The sequence below is a fragment of the Ascidia mentula genome, chromosome 3 (assembly GCF_947561715.1).
Source record: "Ascidia mentula chromosome 3, kaAscMent1.1, whole genome shotgun sequence".
NCBI lineage: Eukaryota > Metazoa > Chordata > Ascidiacea > Phlebobranchia > Ascidiidae > Ascidia > Ascidia mentula.
Window position 1 is genome coordinate 19110420 of NC_138568.1, and position 18588 is coordinate 19129007.

Here is an 18588-nt window from a genome sequence, read left to right on the forward strand (position 1 = left end):
AACGATTTTATAGATGTAAACATAGTAACCACACCAGCTCTGTCACTGCCTTTATCTCCAACACTTATACAATCCACAGTAATTAGCCAAGACGTCCAACATTTATAACCAAGAAGGAAACATAATTGTTTGTCAAACTCATCCGTGTAGTGCAAAGAAATTATTTGCGCACGTAAATTGATGTAATCAAAGAGTTACATTTGTTTGGAAACTTTTGTTCCAAATTGTGGACATTACTGCACCTACTAATGGGAAACAAACATGCCTTTACGACAACTTTATGGTAGTTCAACTTTCCAGTGAATCTTGAAGGGTTCACACCACACAGATATAACTCTCCATGATCTGGTAGTGACAAATCTCTACAATTCAGGGATACTTTTACAGTCTAAACAAGATCATTCTGAAACCAAAGCTAACAGTACCAGAATTTCTTATTAGCAGTTTGGAACTCGTATTAATCCCCGAAGCACTTTGATGACCGCATTAGGTAAACAGCACAATCAAAAACTTCACCGAAAATGGCCACAACCAAAAAGTGAATGTTGCAAGAAAATCGTGGTTTGAGATTTCCTTCAGGTTAATACGTTGACGTTTCCATTGGAACAAAGTGCTTCAAATGCACTTCGTGCGTTTGCAGGGCCGGCGTGTTATTAGAATATTACCACAGTAATTAAGGTTGCAGATGACAAACTCCTTCAAAGTCACCTTGTTTTCTCCACAAGGTTGCACCTGGTTTGGTGCCCAACGGATGACAGTGATTGTATAGTCACCACAAAGTGGAAGTCTTTGCTTGGCCGTTTGGTCAGCAAAGTCGTCTGAAAGTCACATCGGCTGCACTGATGAGACCTTTTAGGTCGTAACAGAGGCCATCTGCCTGCAGCTCATACAATTCTTCAAAATCGTTCGTTCTATTGTTGTAAAAGACCTCTTCGAAATTGTATAGATGCGAAACTTCGCGCAAACAACTATTGCGTGACGCCATCTTTCCGGACTCCTATCATGTCCAAAGCATTCTACTTAGTTTCGCTGCTCTTCACTTTTGCAGGGTTGTTCGGTAGTTAGTTGGTTTCTATAGTGTAAGTTTGATACAGTTTTCAACAGGATTGGAGAGATGAAGAAAGATGTCTTGATGTTATTTTTGTTGACAACACTTTGCAGTGCTCACATGTGAGTGTGTGCCATCTTGAAATCAGTTAACTATGTTTTACATGTTTACAGTTTTGATGCAACAGCAAAACTCATTGATCTTTTTAACTTTTTGTGGGTCAGATTATCCAGGAAACCCATTTACTAGTGCATGTGTGAAACTACAAGATTAAATATTTATTATGCCATTTCTATCTCTAAGTGTAATATATGTTCTTTTTGGTGAAGAATAAATCTTCCACCCCATGAGACTTTGAGCCAAACTTCAATGGAAAGAAAATCAATTATCAACGAATTCCAGAAACGTCACGACAAACGTGTATTTGCTTCCAGCAAGGCCGCTGTTTCCGTGCCTCTTGTAAACTATTATAATGTAACCTCACCAAAACATCCATAAAAACATATCGTAACTTACCAGAATATTCTATATTAGTTGTTTTACTTGGGAGAAATTGGAATAGGAACCCCTCCACAAATATTTATCGTCCTTTTTGATACTCTAAAGGAATTCGTTTGGGTTCCCTCGGTTAAATGTGACACAAACAGGGTTGCATGCTGTGAGTATAACATGGCCGACACGCTTTTGCGTTGTCTGAAAATTGCACATTTTTATTTCAGCCAAGCATCACAAATATAATAGTGCTGAGTCTTCAACATATGTTGAAACAGGAAAGAATTACTCGTATGGAGGTTACACAGGAATTTATAGTCAAGATGTGATCTCTGTAAGACACTTGGTAATTTCCTTATCATTGAAGGAAAACCATAATATTTCTTCAGGTTGGGGGTTTGAGTGTGAATCAGACCTTTGTTGAGTTAATTGAAACTCCCGATGGTCTTCGATATGATTTGTTTGACGGAATAGTTGGAATGAATTTCCCAGCTTTCAACTATACACCTATGTTCAATCACATGTTTCAAAAGGGGATAGTGACAAAAAATCAGTTCTCATTCTATCTTAACAAGTAAATTAGTTGTAAAATGGTGCATGTATTATTTAAACAAAAAAGACGCGTTCGTCGCGGTCAGAAATCATTTTTCAAAGTTGGTTTTTTGAAACACAATATTTGTCTTGTTATTCGAACCTGCGAAATATTACCTATATCTTTTCCTGTCTGTCCTATTGAACCTATCATAATTTAGAGATTTGTCACAACCAGATGGTGGAGAGTTATATCTGGGTGGTGTGAACCCTGCACGATTCACTGGAAAGTTTAACTACCATAAAGTTGTTGGAAAGGTAACCTATAGTAGTCCATTTGCACATCACTAAAATGTCTGCAATTCAAAATAAACCAACGACAGAATTTTTGTTTGTTACTAATCCCCTTGGCGCACGCAAGCGGATTTGTAGCACCGTGTCGTTCAATTTGATCATCAATTATGTTGACTTTCAGAATAACTGGCAAATTTCCGTGGATGGTATTAGTGTTGGAGATAAGGCTGGTACCAAAGCTTGTGTCGGTGGTTGTCTGGCAATGATTGGTTCGGGTTTTAACAATTTTATTGGCCCTACAGATGAAGTTGCGATGATGGCCCATGCTGTTGGAGCTATGGAAACCTCCACGAAGGTGATCACGTTAAAAATATTAAAACTTGCTACCTGCGCTTTATGTGTTTATCTAATCTATATTGTTCGTTGTAGAATCGATATGAATTGAATTGTGGAGACAAGCATCTAATGCCGAATATTGCATTCACTCTCTCCGGCATCAAATACGTTCTCACACCCGAGGAGTACGTCGTGACGGTTCGTTCAAACCAGTATATTTTTCGGTTCCTAAGAGAGTTGGTAATTCAATAACAACCCCCGAATCGGCGAAAAAAATGAGAAATTTAATTCGATTTTTTTTGGACAATATCAATTGGACGTACGAGACTGTTGCAACAACACCGGTTTTTTAAACTTTGATTTACTCTTAAATGTATGAAGTATACCATTGTTCCAACCCTACATCATAGGTCTGATAAAAGCTGTAATGACTAAATGCTGAACTTCCTGTACCGCCCATCGCCATTGTCTGATTTATGAGCAATCTTGAAAAATCGATTTCGTCTGCACGGGCATCCTCAGTTGCAATTTGAAACTGCTGATTTGTTTATAACATCGACCGCTAAAATCTGGTGTTTATTTTAGCCATTTTTTCTATTGTTAAACTGTGCCTATACGGTATTATTGAGTAAACATTTTATTCCTTTGTAACAGTTTGCGGAGGATTGCTTCTTCGGGTTTTACGGCAATAACATGATGTCAGAAGATGGTCCATTGTGGATCTTTGGTGTCATGTTTATGAGAAATTACTACACAACTTTCGATATCGCCAACAACCGTGTTGGATTCGCAACATTGGCGCCGGTTTCAAAGTGATGGTTATCAAGCCCAACTTGAGCAGCAATTATTAAAAAGCTGTGTCGTTGATATACACATGAAAAGAAATATATAATCAAGTGTATTTGTATTACTGCTGGTTTACTGCGTTGTTGTGTTGTTTTTTGCGATACCGATGATGCCTGCAAACACAGGCGAAATATATATGTCGTAGAAACTTTAAACTGACGGACGACTCAGGATTATTTATAATATATTGTAGTAATCCGTTACTGAGTCTCTGTCAGCCATAGAGACCATACAGGCGATTCCAAGAAATCAAACTCTCATTAATCAAGTGTAAATAATAGATTTCTATTGCAAGTATTTTTTCTGTTTCGCTGATTATGTGATCTGTTTAAAAATATACCTAACCAAGAAAAGGTTGAAAAATATGTATTAGTTTTTTGAATGTGGTAAAATGTAGTAATGTAGTAAAATTAGGTGGTGTACGGAAGCCAAATCTTAAGGGTTGATTATATAAATATATATATATTTTTTTTTTTGACCACATCGTAATTTGAACCCAGGATATCCTGGGCCTCGGCATGACTAAATCCAAAGTATAACAGAAGGGAATGCGACATCTGATCTGTGATTTTGATGGGTAAAGGGCAAAGAATCAATGCCTGATATAAAGTAATAGCCAACTAACGGCTAAACCCTGGTGAACAACATGTTTCAGACAACGCTTAAATTTAACTATGAAACGAATAACGAAACTACTTGTGACTATGGTCGGATGAAAGAAGGATGTTGGGAAAACGACGTCACGCATTTTTAATTGTGTGAAGTCTTGCATCAAAATGAAGTGTTTATTTTAGTGTAGAACGTATGGCTGGAGTAATGTGATTGATATACACTGATTATAACTTATACACCCATGTTTTGACAAATCTTTAACCAAGGTGGTATCAAAAATTATTAGTTTTCATTCCAACCCAAAGAGATAGTGTAATTACTTTAATTGTAGCGGATGAAATAGAAATTACCGGGTTTGCGGTTGGAGCATTGAAAACCCTTCCTCTCAATATTTAAACTGAACCTATTCTTACGATCTCTTACGTTGTAGCATAAAGATTGCGAAGATATGCTACAATTGTCAGATATATTATAACATTTGACGAATTTGTTTTTACATTATATTTCGTGGACATTGCAGTGAATTACATAACTCAAGTAATAAGCAACTGACCGAATCTAACTTAGTTGTGGTGTTTATAACCCTCAGTAAACTTTGTTTCGGAAACGCTGTACAATGATGCCCGCATTATAATACTACACGACATACCATTTCTTTAACAACCGTGCGAATTTATCAACATTGTCCGCTTAACACAGATCATTTAAGTCATAACGAATTGTGTTGAAGTCATAACGAATTGTGTTAAAAAGGAAAAAAAAAGGCTGCTGCATGATTAACAGAAGGTTGGCCACTTCTAGACCAGTGCTTAGAACGCATGCTAACTGTACCAGAAATTTGTAACTTGGAGTTTGCAACTCCTCAAAGCACTTTTGACGCCCGCATTTGGAAAACAGCACAATCAAAACTTTACCGAAAAATGCCTCAATCAACAAGCAAATGTTGCAAGAAAATCGTGGTTTGAGATTTCCAGCAGGTTAATACGTTGACGTTTCGGTTGGAACAAAGTGCGTCAAATCACTTGGTGCGGTTTGCAGGGCTGTCGTGTTATCAGAATATTAGCACAGTAAATAAAGTTGCAGATGACAAACTTCCCCAAAAACGTTCTGTTGTTGTAAAAGGCCTCTTCGAAATTGTATAGATGCGAAACTTTACACAATCAACTATTGCGTGACGCCATCTTTCCGGACTCCTATCATGTCTTATTCATTCTACTAAGTTTCGCTGCTCTTCACTTTTGCGGGGTTGTCGATAGTCAGTTGCTTTCTTATGAAAGTTTCAAACGGTTTTTAACGAGATTGGAAAGATGAAGAAAGAAATCTTCATTGCAGCAGTTGACTATGGCACCGCGCCCCCTTTGCACTCGCACAAAAGCACACAGATTTCCACTTCGTCGTACTTGTAGCATCACTTAAGCATTCATAGTACCTCACCCACTCACCTACTCACCCACTCAATCACTTTAAATCTTTATAATCCTGTCTTCAATTGCTGTATGTATCGAAAATATATCAGTGATATGTCCGGGGTCGTAAGCCTGACCGACACCAAAAATGTCTTGTAGTCTTGTTTGGTGTGCATAAAAACATTTTTGATATCATACTGCGATTTGTCACAAATGCTCATGCCATTGCATGAAACATTACTGCACTTTGTTACTGCCTTAGGATACAAAAAAGCTTTTAGCAAACTGATATATTTTTCCCTTACCTGTGTGGCAACATGTGCAAACACTGCCGCTCTCGGCCGTTGGAAAGCAATTAGGTAGCTTATAATCGCAGACAACCTCATATCAATAGTCACAATAAATTCGACCTATTTTGTAACCAAGCAACGATACCAGGGCTCTTTGCTTCGATGGTTGCGCATATAAAAACTCCACCCATAAGCTACATTCCGTCAAGTGGCCAAGTAAGGGGTTGTGCAAAATAAAACTTTTAATCACACTATGAAGGAATCTACATCATATTGTTCGAAAGTTTCTGCACAAATTAATTTACCGCGGCATTACACGCGTTTAATTGGAGAACTGCTATCTAAACCAATGCATTTTCCGCCAATTTTTACCTGCAGCATTGTGACGTCATACTCATTGATGACGCATAGTTGCAACCACGAATTTGAATTTGCGTGTCTCAACTAAATGCACGAATCTCGCAAAGATGTCATTTGAAGAAAGAGTTGCGTCAATCCGGTTTGTATTATTCGAAGAAACAAAATTTTGTGATTGCTTTTTGCCCTAGTACGAACGACGCACCATGGCTTTGGTCAGGAATTACAATTTTCAAAAAAAGTTTTTTAATCAAGTTCTTGAAAAATATATCCCACGCTTCCACTTGTTTTCTACTAATGTACAACTCATTTTGCATGTTGAGACAGAGTGTGATATTTATTTAAAAAAACAAATAGAAAAACACAAATAAACAAAACAGGTGGTGAAAAAGTAATAGTTATGTACAAAAATTAATGTAAAACTATTGATCGTTTTTTATTTTTTTGCTGTATGTGATCTACATTTAGGTTTTGTTTTACTATTTCATGATTGAATATGCCTAAAAACTGGCACAAATATGCAATATTTGTGGAAGTGCAGTAACAGCAATCAGCATCACGTTGATGTTGTCAGAAACAGAAATTCTGTAAAGAGGTTTGGTAGATAAAACATAGGTTTTCAAAACTGTCAAGAGATTGTATTACCTTATATACTTGTCCAGCTTTAATTACCTGTCTATTCTGAAAAACATTAAGAGTATTTGTAAAACATGGTGTACTCCAAAAGTAGTTGATTTGTGCTTTTAGGAATACACACATACACACTTTCCTTAACATTGGCAGTATACTGTTTTTATTTTTTCAGTTACATGTTTTTATAATTACTGTTGAAAAGTAACAAAACTGTGTTGTATGTAATATTTTATCTATGATCAAGACAATACCATCAGCCTTTTAAGAATATTCAATAATTTAAGATATTGGCATGGTTGTTACAAAAAAATGTTAGTGATTCCCTTGTGCGTATCCCATCACAAAGCAGCATGCTTATTGTCTTTTCTGGGATATAGGCGGACGGCTACTCTGGATACTTATGACACTTTTTACTTACCTTCACATACTCCACAGCTTTTCCTGCAATTTGCTTTGAAAGCCTTAAACCTGTTGCACAAATTGCTGTTTCTCACACGGCCACAAGTGGATGGGAACTTGTCCTCACACACTCCACTATCTGTAAGTTTGCAGTTTTGTTTAAATTGTAAATAAATGCACATGCAGTTTAACTTATACCTGTGGTTGTGGTGGCAGTTGTTGTGGGAGCAGTTGTTGTGGGAGCAGCTGTTGTTGTTGTAGCTGTTTTCAAAAATGAATGTTTTTATAAAATGTTATAAATGTATGCTCTACTACACATGCATAGACATACAAACAGGTTATGTATGTAGGATATTTGTGTTTGTTGGAAAATAAGATGTGAACCCATGTAAAATTTGGCAATCTACGGTCTTTAAAAAATATGACATTACACCAGGGAATATCACAAGAAGTGATGCCTAAATAAGCACAGTGATTCACAGGGATTAAATGCTTCACATACAAGGAAAATGTACATACACTTTCTCATGCCATTTCCTTTGGACTAGCCAAATAACTAAATTTAAAGGATCCGTCATAAGCATTTTTTTTTTGATTTGACTGTGTTATGATAAAGTGTATGCAGAGTACATACATCTATGAAGTGATATGATTAAAAATATAATTCAGCTAAATGATAGTTTTGCCTACATACCCAAGAGCGTGGCTTGCAAATTTAATACAAATTGTACACAGCTTGCTTTAACAAAGCCTGTTTACCCAAATATGCTGCACGGATGTCACAGGAGTTGCATGATACTGCACAATTGATTTGTAGTCTGAATTGCTCAATGCAATAATCTGTGTTTTGAAATCTCCGACACAGATTTGAAATATCCTGGCAGCCTGTACAAATTTATGAATACAAAACTTTAACTTTTGACTTGAATGAATGTAATCATTTGATGTAACAAAATGGTTGGTAATTAACTTTTAAGGTTAACTTTTGTTATTACAAAACTCACCATCTGGTTGTTTTGTTGTTGGTATCAAAGTGGTCAAAATGGTAACAACTTCACTGGTTGTTATGGTTTGTTTTTGAGTTGTTGTTGGTTCCATGGTTGTTGTAGTTAGTGCCATGATTGTTGTAGTTGGTGCCATGGTTGTTGTAGTTGGTGCCATTGTTGTTGTAGTTGATGCCATGGTAGTTGTAGTTGGTGCCATGGTAGTTGTAGTTGGTGTCATGGTAGTTGTGGTTGGTGCCATGGTAGTTGTGGTTGGTGCCATGTTTGTTGGTAATATGGTGGTGGTCTGTTTTGTTGTTGCCAAAATTGTAATGTCAAAGTCCCGTGGAAGTCTGTTGATAGCACAACAATTTCTGGGCCTTGCTTGGCAAAAGGTTTATTTTTGCTTGATTTTAATTAGACAAGAGAATTGCATGATGCAATACATTGACAAAACCCCATTATTGGACAAAATTAATGCTTATTGTTACAACATCATACTTACATTCCTTCTTGGCAAAAATTGCATGTGAGGGAACATGTTTTCATCAGAAGTGTTTTGTAATTATCATCACTACAGAATTGCGATAATTGATCACATTGTCCATATGTATCGCCACATACTAAACAGTAAAAGTGTTAAAATGTTTAATAAGATTCTGTTTAAAATGTTGATATTGGTTAACATTAGAAAAATAGTTCATTACAACTGACCTGTTTGCTGTGGAGTAGATGGAAGAGACGGTGCACTTCTACTAACACCTGCACTGGAGTAAACTCTAGCCACATAGTGAGAGCCTGGCTCCAAACCTCTCATGACATATTCATATTGTTGCTGAACAAAGTCGATGTCGTATGTGGTGTTCATATTTTGCCCAGATTTTAGATTGTGCAAATTGATCATAAACTTTGTTGCTACATATGGTTCTTGTGGCATGTTCCACGTAATTCTTAATGTTGTGACATTATTGGGATTGTTGTGGTACATCATCACATTGGAAGGAATTGGTGGTGCTGTAAAATGAAAAAAAACGTCTAATGAAAAAAAAACGAACACTTCTTTGCTTGTTTAATATATTTTTTAAATATACTTTAAGTGACTCTTTGTTGTTTAAACATGAACCTATGCTGTTTACCTTTTCCAACAAATGCATTGTAAATAACTAGATAATTATAATATGCAATAACAACATAGTTTGCTTTTTATTTTTATATATCATTATTCAATTATTCAATATTTTTTTGATAAACGTACGTAAATGAACTGGATCAGAAGGAAGTGAAGTTTTTGTATCCAATGAACCCCTCTTGGCAATTACAACTACTGTGTATGTTACTCCAGGAATTAAACCAGAAACCTTAATTACAACTGCTGTTGTGTAATCACTGTTTGTGACCACAACGTCAATGGTCACGGGTGACCCCATGTAATCTTGAGGTGTCAGGACCACTTGAAACAATGTTGTTGTATCACCCTGTGGCATTTCCCATGTAACTGTAATTGTGATTGGTGCATTGGAGTTCACAGAAATTTGGACATTAGTAGGTTTTCCCACCGTGCCTGGCAAAAGCATATTTCATTTTGATTATTTTTACTTTCGATTAGACTTGACTTTTTTTTTACCTTGACTTGGTTTTTTGCACCTTCCACAGGTGTCATTGCAGAATGTTGTAATATGGTTGTATGAAGGATCTTGGCAGTGGATTGCCAACTCATGACAGTTAGAAAGCTTGTCAACACACTCTTGTGCTTACAATCAAAATTAAACTATTTTAAAACTTTTTTCAAAGTATATGTTCTTTCATTATACAAAGCACACTAAGTGAGTTTTTGTCAATCAATTGTCAATGTTAGTGAGTACATGGAAAAAGAACATGTCTCATTTAATTTGGGTTATTAGTTAGTTTAAACTAAACAGAAGTAATCTTTGTTATTGGTACAATCATGCCTAGGAACATGACCAAGTTTACTGTAACAAAGCAAATGCATATTTTAGCTAAAACGGATAATCACTGTTTGTACAGTAGATTATTATAAAATTTATTTCAACAAATTTATACAGCATATGATGTTAATATTACTTGGCAGTTTTGTTTCTAAAATCAATTGTTGCCACCACATGCTACAACTTCAATAAACTAGTTACCAGTTGAAAGCCTTCCTTCATTGGAATCTGGTCTAAAATAAAAATGTGTTTTTAGAGCAGTAAATGTACATCTATATCTTGTACTTTATTGTTAAACACAACAATCTTCTTTTTAAGGTCCAATGTCAAGTTATGTTAAGTTGTTTGCAACGAACTTACCAATTAGCAAGTTGGTAATCAATATACACGTGACAAAGCAAAGATAATCTCACAAAGAAAATGTTTATTTCTCCAGAAATCAATTTGGAAAATTAAAAAAAAAATGTGTCATGATTTATTAGTATAGGAAAATTAAAGAAATGATAGATGATGTTTTTTGCAAAGCAGTTTTAGAAAGCATGCCTAGTAAAGTTGAACAAGGAAAAAATTGGCAAGCAGAGGTAAAAGAATTGAAAATTTATTGTCTGACACTGAATCAATGTAAAATGTGCAAAGCAAATGCTAGAAAACACTTTATTCAATGACATGCAAAATCTGAAAAGGTTATATACAAGTAACAGCAAGAGAAGAAGTTTTCATTTGCAATGGTGTTGACTGATCAAGTTCATGCAGAAATACAGTGGCAGCGGAGGCAAGCGTTCCATATTATTGCTGCCATGCATGATGTATGCATTGGCATTTATTTTCCTTGTCCAGTAAAAATGCATTACGCTTTCGTGTGTGCAAGATTTACCTGCAGCTGTTACAACTTTTTTTACATCCTGCCATTATTGTGGAATAGGCAGGATCTTGGCAGAGGGTTGTTATATCTTTGCAGTAAGTGTGCACATCAAAACAATCTGCAAACAAAATTAAAAAAAAAATAATTGTGGTTGAGTTATCTAATCATTTTCACAATTTGACCAAAACTATGCCAAAAAAACACGAATTTGATTTTTTGCCTTGTCTATTTAGTAATTTTTGTTGATCAATGATAAGACCTTATAGCCCGAAACAGTGGCCATCTGTATGCAGCTTACAAAATTTTTGTTTACTTCAAAAACTGGTCATATTTTCTGAAATTTTTAAAACTCGAATAAACTGTTGGAACAACCACTTTCGACCTTTCAATAAATAAATTATTTGTGGCTCACCGGTTTGTGGAATAGTGCTTGGTGTGGTTGTAGCGGTTGTTGTAGTTGGTGCTGTTGTAGTTGGTGCTGTTGTAGTGGTTGTTGCAGTGGTTGTTGTAATAGTTGTTGTTGGAATTGTAGCTGTGGTGGTCCCTGTAAAAATTGGACAGCTGTGAGCATAACTCTTTCTTGAATGTATTAAAATAAATACAACCCAATATTTTTAATATTACAGTTGGCACTCTAAATAAAAAAGTTGTATTTTTAAATTTGAAAAATATGCAGTTGTTAAATTTAAAAGTGTTTTTGTCAAAACACAGGGTGTCCCAAAAGTCAGTACAGGAAAAGATGACATTGACAGTTTGTATGCAAGACATTTATACTTGATGTCTTCAGGTTTGGTGAAAAAAATACTTTGTTAAAAACATGTATGATTGTTCGAAATATATTGAAGAACCACTTCTGGGACACCTTGTGCTGACCGTGTGAGTGAATCGACAATCTTCACAAACACATACTTGTGGTAGGAACAACGGTTGTTGTTGGTCTACACACTCCACAAGTTTCCTTGCACAAGCTTGCAAGTGTCACGTTTTCCACAAGGGAACTGCATGATGCAATTGATATCGCTTGCTGGCAAATTTGCCTGCCCAGTCCATCCTTGCACTCTGGCTGTGCTGTTGCAAACAACATCTTATTTCACTACTTTTACTTGTGTACAGTTGTGATATTCATACCAGTCTTAGGAATTAAACCAGTGGTTAGTTTTTTAAAACTTGTTGTGTTATTTAGTACAGGTCAGTGGTCGGATTCAGCTGGTTCGCGAGAAACTGGTTACTGGATCTTGGAATTTAATAAACTATGCGAACCGGTTGTTAACAACTGTATGTGCAGGCCTATGTTTTATGCTTCTAGCTAGAAAACCAGATGCTAAGATATTTGAATCCCACCACTGGTATAGGTCTTGTTGTTAGGACACAAATTGTCAACATTGATATGAAAATTTAAATACATCTAAGCTTAATATTTGTGTTATTGAAATTATTGCACTGTTTTTTAGTAGTACACTTGATATTGTTCTAAAGACTACATTTTAAATGGTATTGTTGGGAAAAGAGATGTCTAGTTTTCTGTTATTGTAGGCCTATAACACAAATAAGTAGGCCTATGTATGTAATGTAAACAACATTAACAATTTCTGTGCCATGAGAAAATGTTTATCTACAACACCAACAAATACGCTGCAGTAAATTAAAAATATACCAGGTTAACTAACAATAAATTTGCTTCAACCTGTTGTAGTTGGCACTGGTGTCGTCGTTGTGGTCGTTGTAGTCGTGGTGGTAGTGGGAGTGGTTGTAGGTAAGTAGGCCAGATATATGGCAGGAATCGGCATCGCGCAAAAGTTGCATGTTCGTCGGCAGTACAGGTAGAGATCGTTGAATCTGCTCTGATCGTTGCAAAGTTGTCGGATTCTGGGGCAGGTGGGATACTCGTCGATGCAAGCGGCTGTAAATGATTAAGTCAAGAGATTTGATTGAACGGATTGCGTTGAGTTAACACTTTGTCTTTATCACAAAAGTGACGTTTTTTCACGAAAATTACATCAAATGTCATTTGGTTTGCGATTAAAATCAATAAATTCCTACTGGGTTCTTACTGATAGGATATGTTAACACGGGAAGGCTTGCGGTGGTCGGCGCAGCAGTTGTAGTTGCTGTGACAATGTTTGTTTGGTCGCATGCATTGCAAGCTTTGCTGCATAGGCTGGATAACTTCACGCCATTTACATCTCGATCACATGACGTTAGGTCAATTGCTCGTTTGCATACGGAGTCAGTCAAGTCGTTCTTGCATTCTCCGGGGCCTGTAGAACCTGTGTCTGATGAAATACAAAATATTACAAAACTTACGAGAGAAATTATCAGGGATTTATCTGCGCAGACCGGTGTTGACCGACGTCCATTTCATAAGTCCATTCTCATAAAAGGTAACAGACAGTAGGCTATATACCAATTTCGTCAGTTTATGTGTATTTTTGTTTTAAATAAAGTTCATACTGCAGCTGAATGTTTGTTACTCATTTCAGCGTTCCCTGAAAAGTTCTGAGAAATGTCACATGATTTCGAAGCTTCAGAAAGGTATTTTTGTTTCAATTTTAAATTTGTGTTTTTTTTTATATATCCTCACTTTCGCAATATCCGCAAGTAATCGGGCATTGTTGTCTCACAATTCTTTCGGATTCACACGATGCTTTCCTTGCCTGACATATCGCACTGTAACGCTCCACGCACGATGATGCTAAAAGAAAAAAATATTTTTGTCTTTTCGTATGAAACCTAAATTTGCTTAAAATCCCTGGAATTAATTTTAATATCGTATATTAAATACAGCCTATTCGTTTGAAAGGTAGGTTGAAAAAAAAGTGGTTTTGGAATGAATTTTTAGTCATTAGTTCATTTCGTCAAAGCTAAATTTTTTAATCAGGTATAAAGCGGAACGTACGGTCTCCACAATCTCGTCGGTTGCAATCCTCAGTTTCCTCATTCTCCCCTTCGCAAAGGCTGGGCGGAGCGGGTCGTAGATCGCTGTACAAACAAAATCTTCTTCGTGTTTTCTCCCCTTTACCGCAGGTTTTTGAACATTGTGACCAGTTGTCCCATTCCGAATATTTTGGAACTGTACATAAATGTAAATGCGTTAAGTGTTGCCGATTTGCTACAAGTTTTAATGGAACTTCCAATTTGGATGAACCGCTGTGGTAGCCCTTTTCCGCTAGTTTAATTGTGTCATTGTAATTATCGAACCTTGCGTTGGTAAAGACACATTAACTGTTAAAAAAGCATCTAAACAAATAAATATTCTTAACCCAGACTCATTTTATAACAATAACTAGGCCTACTAACAATGACTTGTCTTACTGTTTTCTCTGGTAAAGTAACAGTTTGGTTTGGCTGCACCGTTGAAACAACATCCTTGCCCTTCGCAAGCGGCTTGGGATATTCCTGGATACGCACATTGAACCCTGGAACAAATACAGACCTAATATTTTGTTTGAATATGGTGGACGTCCGATAACAATTCGAGTTCAAATATTTGCAATCTACCTGGAAGGGTATAGGGGACTTTTACCAACTGCTGTAAATTACTTTCAGCGTCTTGGGTAAATTGTTAAGGAAGCAACAAAACGGAATGACTAGGATTCGAATTCGAATAATTGCTTTCAGGTATTCGGCCAAATCCGAATATTTGTGCTGTCTTAATCGCGACCATATTACCCCAGTTAAACGACATTTTTAAACAAAAGAAGTCGGAGTCAAACTAAAATCGGAGAAGTTTTTTCACGACGCCACTCCCCTGCTAGCTGGGGTTTATTTAGAATTGTGGTTTATTGTTAACACGACCAAATACGAAAACCTGTGAGAATTTAAATATTAGGAGACATGTGGTGATGGTCTTATATGAAAACCATAGCTCTGTTAGCCCAACATAAACCAACTAATGTTTTTGATGCTTGCAGTTGAGATATCGCTTATCTGATACAGAATTTCAGAGTTGTGATATTTTTGTACTCCCTGGGGCATTTACTTGTGAAACACTCAACGTCATGCTGGTTATACTGGGTGAGTTAATAATGTAAAAATCACGATTACCGTCCGAAACATACCTTTCATTCAGCAGCAGTGTGCATTGTTTCTGTGCCGTCGTTGAACCTGAAAATTACATTTGATTGAAATTGAGAATTGGTTGATGAATAACAGACATTCTGTATTTGTTGGATTTCCTTTAGTGCTGAGAGAGTTATAGGTTAGCTCTCTTAACCGAACAAAACTTACATGTTGAATTCGACTGGTTGCGATTTTTCGATGAAAAACTTGACATCGGGCGCAAGTGAGGTGTGAAATATTTTGCGTGAAAATGTGGGAGTAAATACTATGGAGACAATGTCATTGTATGTTCCGCACAAAAAAGGAAGATGTTGATTCCCGGTAAAAATGACCATGGATCTGATTTTTACGTGGCTAAATTTCTAATGTGTTGCGGAATTGAGATTTAATACTTGTTCGTTAACACGATTTGTCAGGCCGTCGCATATTTCCACCCAAAACTTGGCATTGAGCCGCGCTATAATTAGGGAACACCGGTTTGAATAGCTTTGATGTTTTGACAAGTTGTCAAACCGGAAGATCGGCGTGAATTGAACGTTGCTCGTGTAAATGAAGATTTAACAAGGGTTCCACTCGTATTTTACGCGGATGTCCGCGCCCCAGGCAACGTTGCCATGCAAAGAAGCGCCTCGCCTTGGTTTACACCGATAATTGTGGGTCGACATCCGTTACGTTAACCAAACAAAAAGTGGCGTTTATGACGTTACGGACGTGTTTCGCGGTGACCTTTGAAATTGCGATCGAGGCGGTTTGCCAAGTGTCCTGTTGCCAAAACCGCACTTGACATCTTATAAGGATCATCGTTCTACGAATTATATCAATTTAAGTATTACCGGATTGACTTTATGATATCTAATACGACGCTAGTTGCTTAAAGATTAGATTACGCAACAAGGCGGTTCGAACAAATTGCAAATGCTTGAAACACGATCACAAAGTGGAACATTAAAACAAAACTAAAAACACTGAAGAGGGAACTTTTTAATTTCTGATATTTGGACTCAGTTGACTACATTGTATTATTGTGTCGTCTTTATTATCCAAGTCATAGTTTTACGCATATTCTTCTTCCAATGTGGCACTTAAAGAGACGGGGTGTTACCTCTGGACGCAGGGGTTCTTTCAATTCAGTGTTTAATATAAACTACGTTCGAAGGGATGACACTTTGCCACGTTTTCCCGTCGCGCCGACGGTCTTCCACGTGTTCCCCTCAATACATCGCCATGCACGGAAGAATAAACACACGTGGCAGTGCGTGTTTGTTTACGACAGGCAATAAAAACGTCCAATGCGCATGCCTTTATGACGCAACAATCACCTCGCGCCGATTTTTCCCATGGTCGTAATACGTCACTCGAATCTGGTGTTTTCACTTATATCAAACTTTCTTAGATGTTAATTTGAAGTTTCGCCAAACAGCTTTTTGCAAACAATACAATAATGTAGATATCTAATACACATAATAACAAGGGAAAATATTGTGAAAATACAGGAATGCAGTCTGCTCTGCTTGAACATGACCGAGGGTCTGTCCTTATCCAAAATATCCCAAACACAGACGATATGCGTTAGTGCGATCTGATTTTTTTAGACACAATATACAACAAAGTATGATTCTGACGGTTAGTTATCAAATATAAATCAGTTTCTGGCCTATACTCAGTACCAATAAAGTTCTCCAAGCGCTATTACCCAATTGATGTTGCAATAATTTGTGTCGAATAGATGACGAAAGATTCTATTTTGTGTGCCCAAGATCAAGAAACAAAACTTTGTAATGAACTTTGTAACCCAGAAATGTCGACAGGAAAATCAGTATTTGAGTGTTTCTATAAAACATTTATTCATTTAAACTAGATTTTGCAAAGTAGATTGCGCGGAAGCTAGGATTCCATGACAAAATCTTACGGGTCCTTCAAAGCTTGTAAGCAAAAAGTACTGAACATGCCTATTAAGCATTTTGGTAATACAAGCATGGAAACATTGCCAAAAAGATGTAAAAAATTTGACAATTTTGGTAAATACGTTTGGATTTACGTGTTGGGGGTTCCTTGCCAATAACTGTGCAATGTTTCGCGGATAAAATTCCTTTAGAACATGTATGTAACACTACACGTAAAGCACTAGACCTATAGTAGTAAAACACTTAAGATTTTATTTTTAAAATTACAACACAACGCTAACTTACTTATTCCCAAGGCCAGAATGCAGCAGGAAATCAGCAAGATCGTCGGAAGTTGAGCAGCAGACATGTTCAATTTATTTTCACAACTTGAAAACGAAGCAACGCAGGATTCAATAAACGACCAGGTCTTCTCACGCTTGCTAAACTGAATGCACAAATATTCTCGAACCGCTGCTATTTTACGCGTAGTTGGCCTTCGGGGCCCCGGGCGTAATAATGGCCCGTTCCGGTACGAAAAGGCGATCACTACCTGTCTCCGGGCTCACGTAGGGGAGAAGGTCGGGATTTGTGAGACGACACGAAGAGACAGAAATAACCTTCGTGTCGTTGCCCATTTATATTCTGTGGTTCGCTCTATATAGTTTTCCGGAAAAATATTTGCTTCCGCATCCATTTTCGTTGAAGGCAAGCTTGGTTAGTTTTTTTCGCCTTTTGAGTATATTCTCGTTAAACAACATAAGTAAAAACGTTCCTCATTGAAAGTTCGTTACTGATGATGCCTGCAAACACAGGCGAAATATAGATATATATATATATATAGAAATATAAAAAACGTTGAACAGACGACTCAGGATTATTTACGGTATTTTCCGTTCCTAGTCGAGAAAGAATAAAAAATTACTGACATAAAGGGATTTTAAACGCGTCATGCGAAAATAGTGCATGTACACTATATATACAGTTCGTCATAACAGTTTGCATAATTAATTTTGACAAGCTCCAAAGCAATGTTTAATGTGTGTAAGTGTTGGCCTATGTTCACTCATGCAAGATATTCTTGTGATGACGTATTTCACAAGAGAAACAAACTAGGTGACGTCATGAATATATGTAGGTTCTAATACAGTTGATAATTGCGTGTTTATGTTGTAACTTTGCACTGCAACGACTCATTCCCCTTCTATTATTTCGCGTCAGCGCCGAACGCCTCGGGCTTTTAATTGAACGCGTCTCGCGTTATCTTCCATGGGGTGAAGAGAATGACGTTGCGAAACATGATTCATCCACCAACAAGCTTATTATTAAGGGTAGAACAACTCTACTTTTTTGACTTTTTTAAACTACACTATACTGTAACCTTGGGCTACCTCTGCGCGTTAATGTCACGTAATTTGGCCAATGCTGTGGTTCGAACCTCTGCTGACACCTTGCGAGCAGTATGGTTTTACGAGTACCACCACGCGTGTCGCAATGTCTGACGTGAGCCCCTGTTACAAGAGGTATCGCGGTGTGGTTAAAAAAAAGAATTTTGTGACTAACTACGATGGACTTTGTTCGCACATTTCACACCACAAAAGTGCACATTTC

General features: G+C 36.9%; 2 protein-coding genes across 2 annotated transcripts; one reads left to right on the forward strand and one right to left on the reverse strand.

Annotated features, from left to right (window-relative positions):
• Positions 1 to 1048: 1048 nt before the first annotated feature.
• LOC145895297 (cathepsin D-like) lies at positions 1049 to 3699 on the forward strand. The gene is made up of 9 exons (XM_082984085.1): positions 1049 to 1170; positions 1378 to 1522; positions 1583 to 1706; positions 1768 to 1874; positions 1930 to 2114; positions 2293 to 2389; positions 2547 to 2720; positions 2795 to 2899; positions 3356 to 3699. Exons 1-9 carry the CDS (start codon positions 1115 to 1117, stop codon positions 3515 to 3517), a joined length of 1155 nt encoding a protein of 384 aa, XP_082840211.1. The 5' UTR covers positions 1049 to 1114; the 3' UTR covers positions 3518 to 3699.
• Positions 3700 to 6597: 2898 nt separating this feature from the next.
• Positions 6598 to 17420, reverse strand: LOC145894824 (uncharacterized). Its single transcript, XM_082983474.1, has 21 exons — positions 17284 to 17420; positions 15094 to 15139; positions 14348 to 14451; positions 13932 to 14105; positions 13617 to 13727; positions 13087 to 13308; positions 12720 to 12935; positions 11945 to 12103; positions 11448 to 11579; positions 11048 to 11153; positions 10375 to 10406; positions 9852 to 9977; positions 9483 to 9788; positions 8942 to 9241; positions 8733 to 8850; positions 8249 to 8580; positions 8004 to 8129; positions 7443 to 7505; positions 7264 to 7383; positions 6858 to 6893; positions 6598 to 6797 (listed from the first exon to the last, which is right to left on the reverse strand). Exons 1-20 carry the CDS (start codon positions 17345 to 17347, stop codon positions 6889 to 6891), a joined length of 2862 nt encoding a protein of 953 aa, XP_082839600.1. The 5' UTR covers positions 17348 to 17420; the 3' UTR covers positions 6598 to 6797; positions 6858 to 6888.
• Positions 17421 to 18588: the final 1168 nt, after the last annotated feature.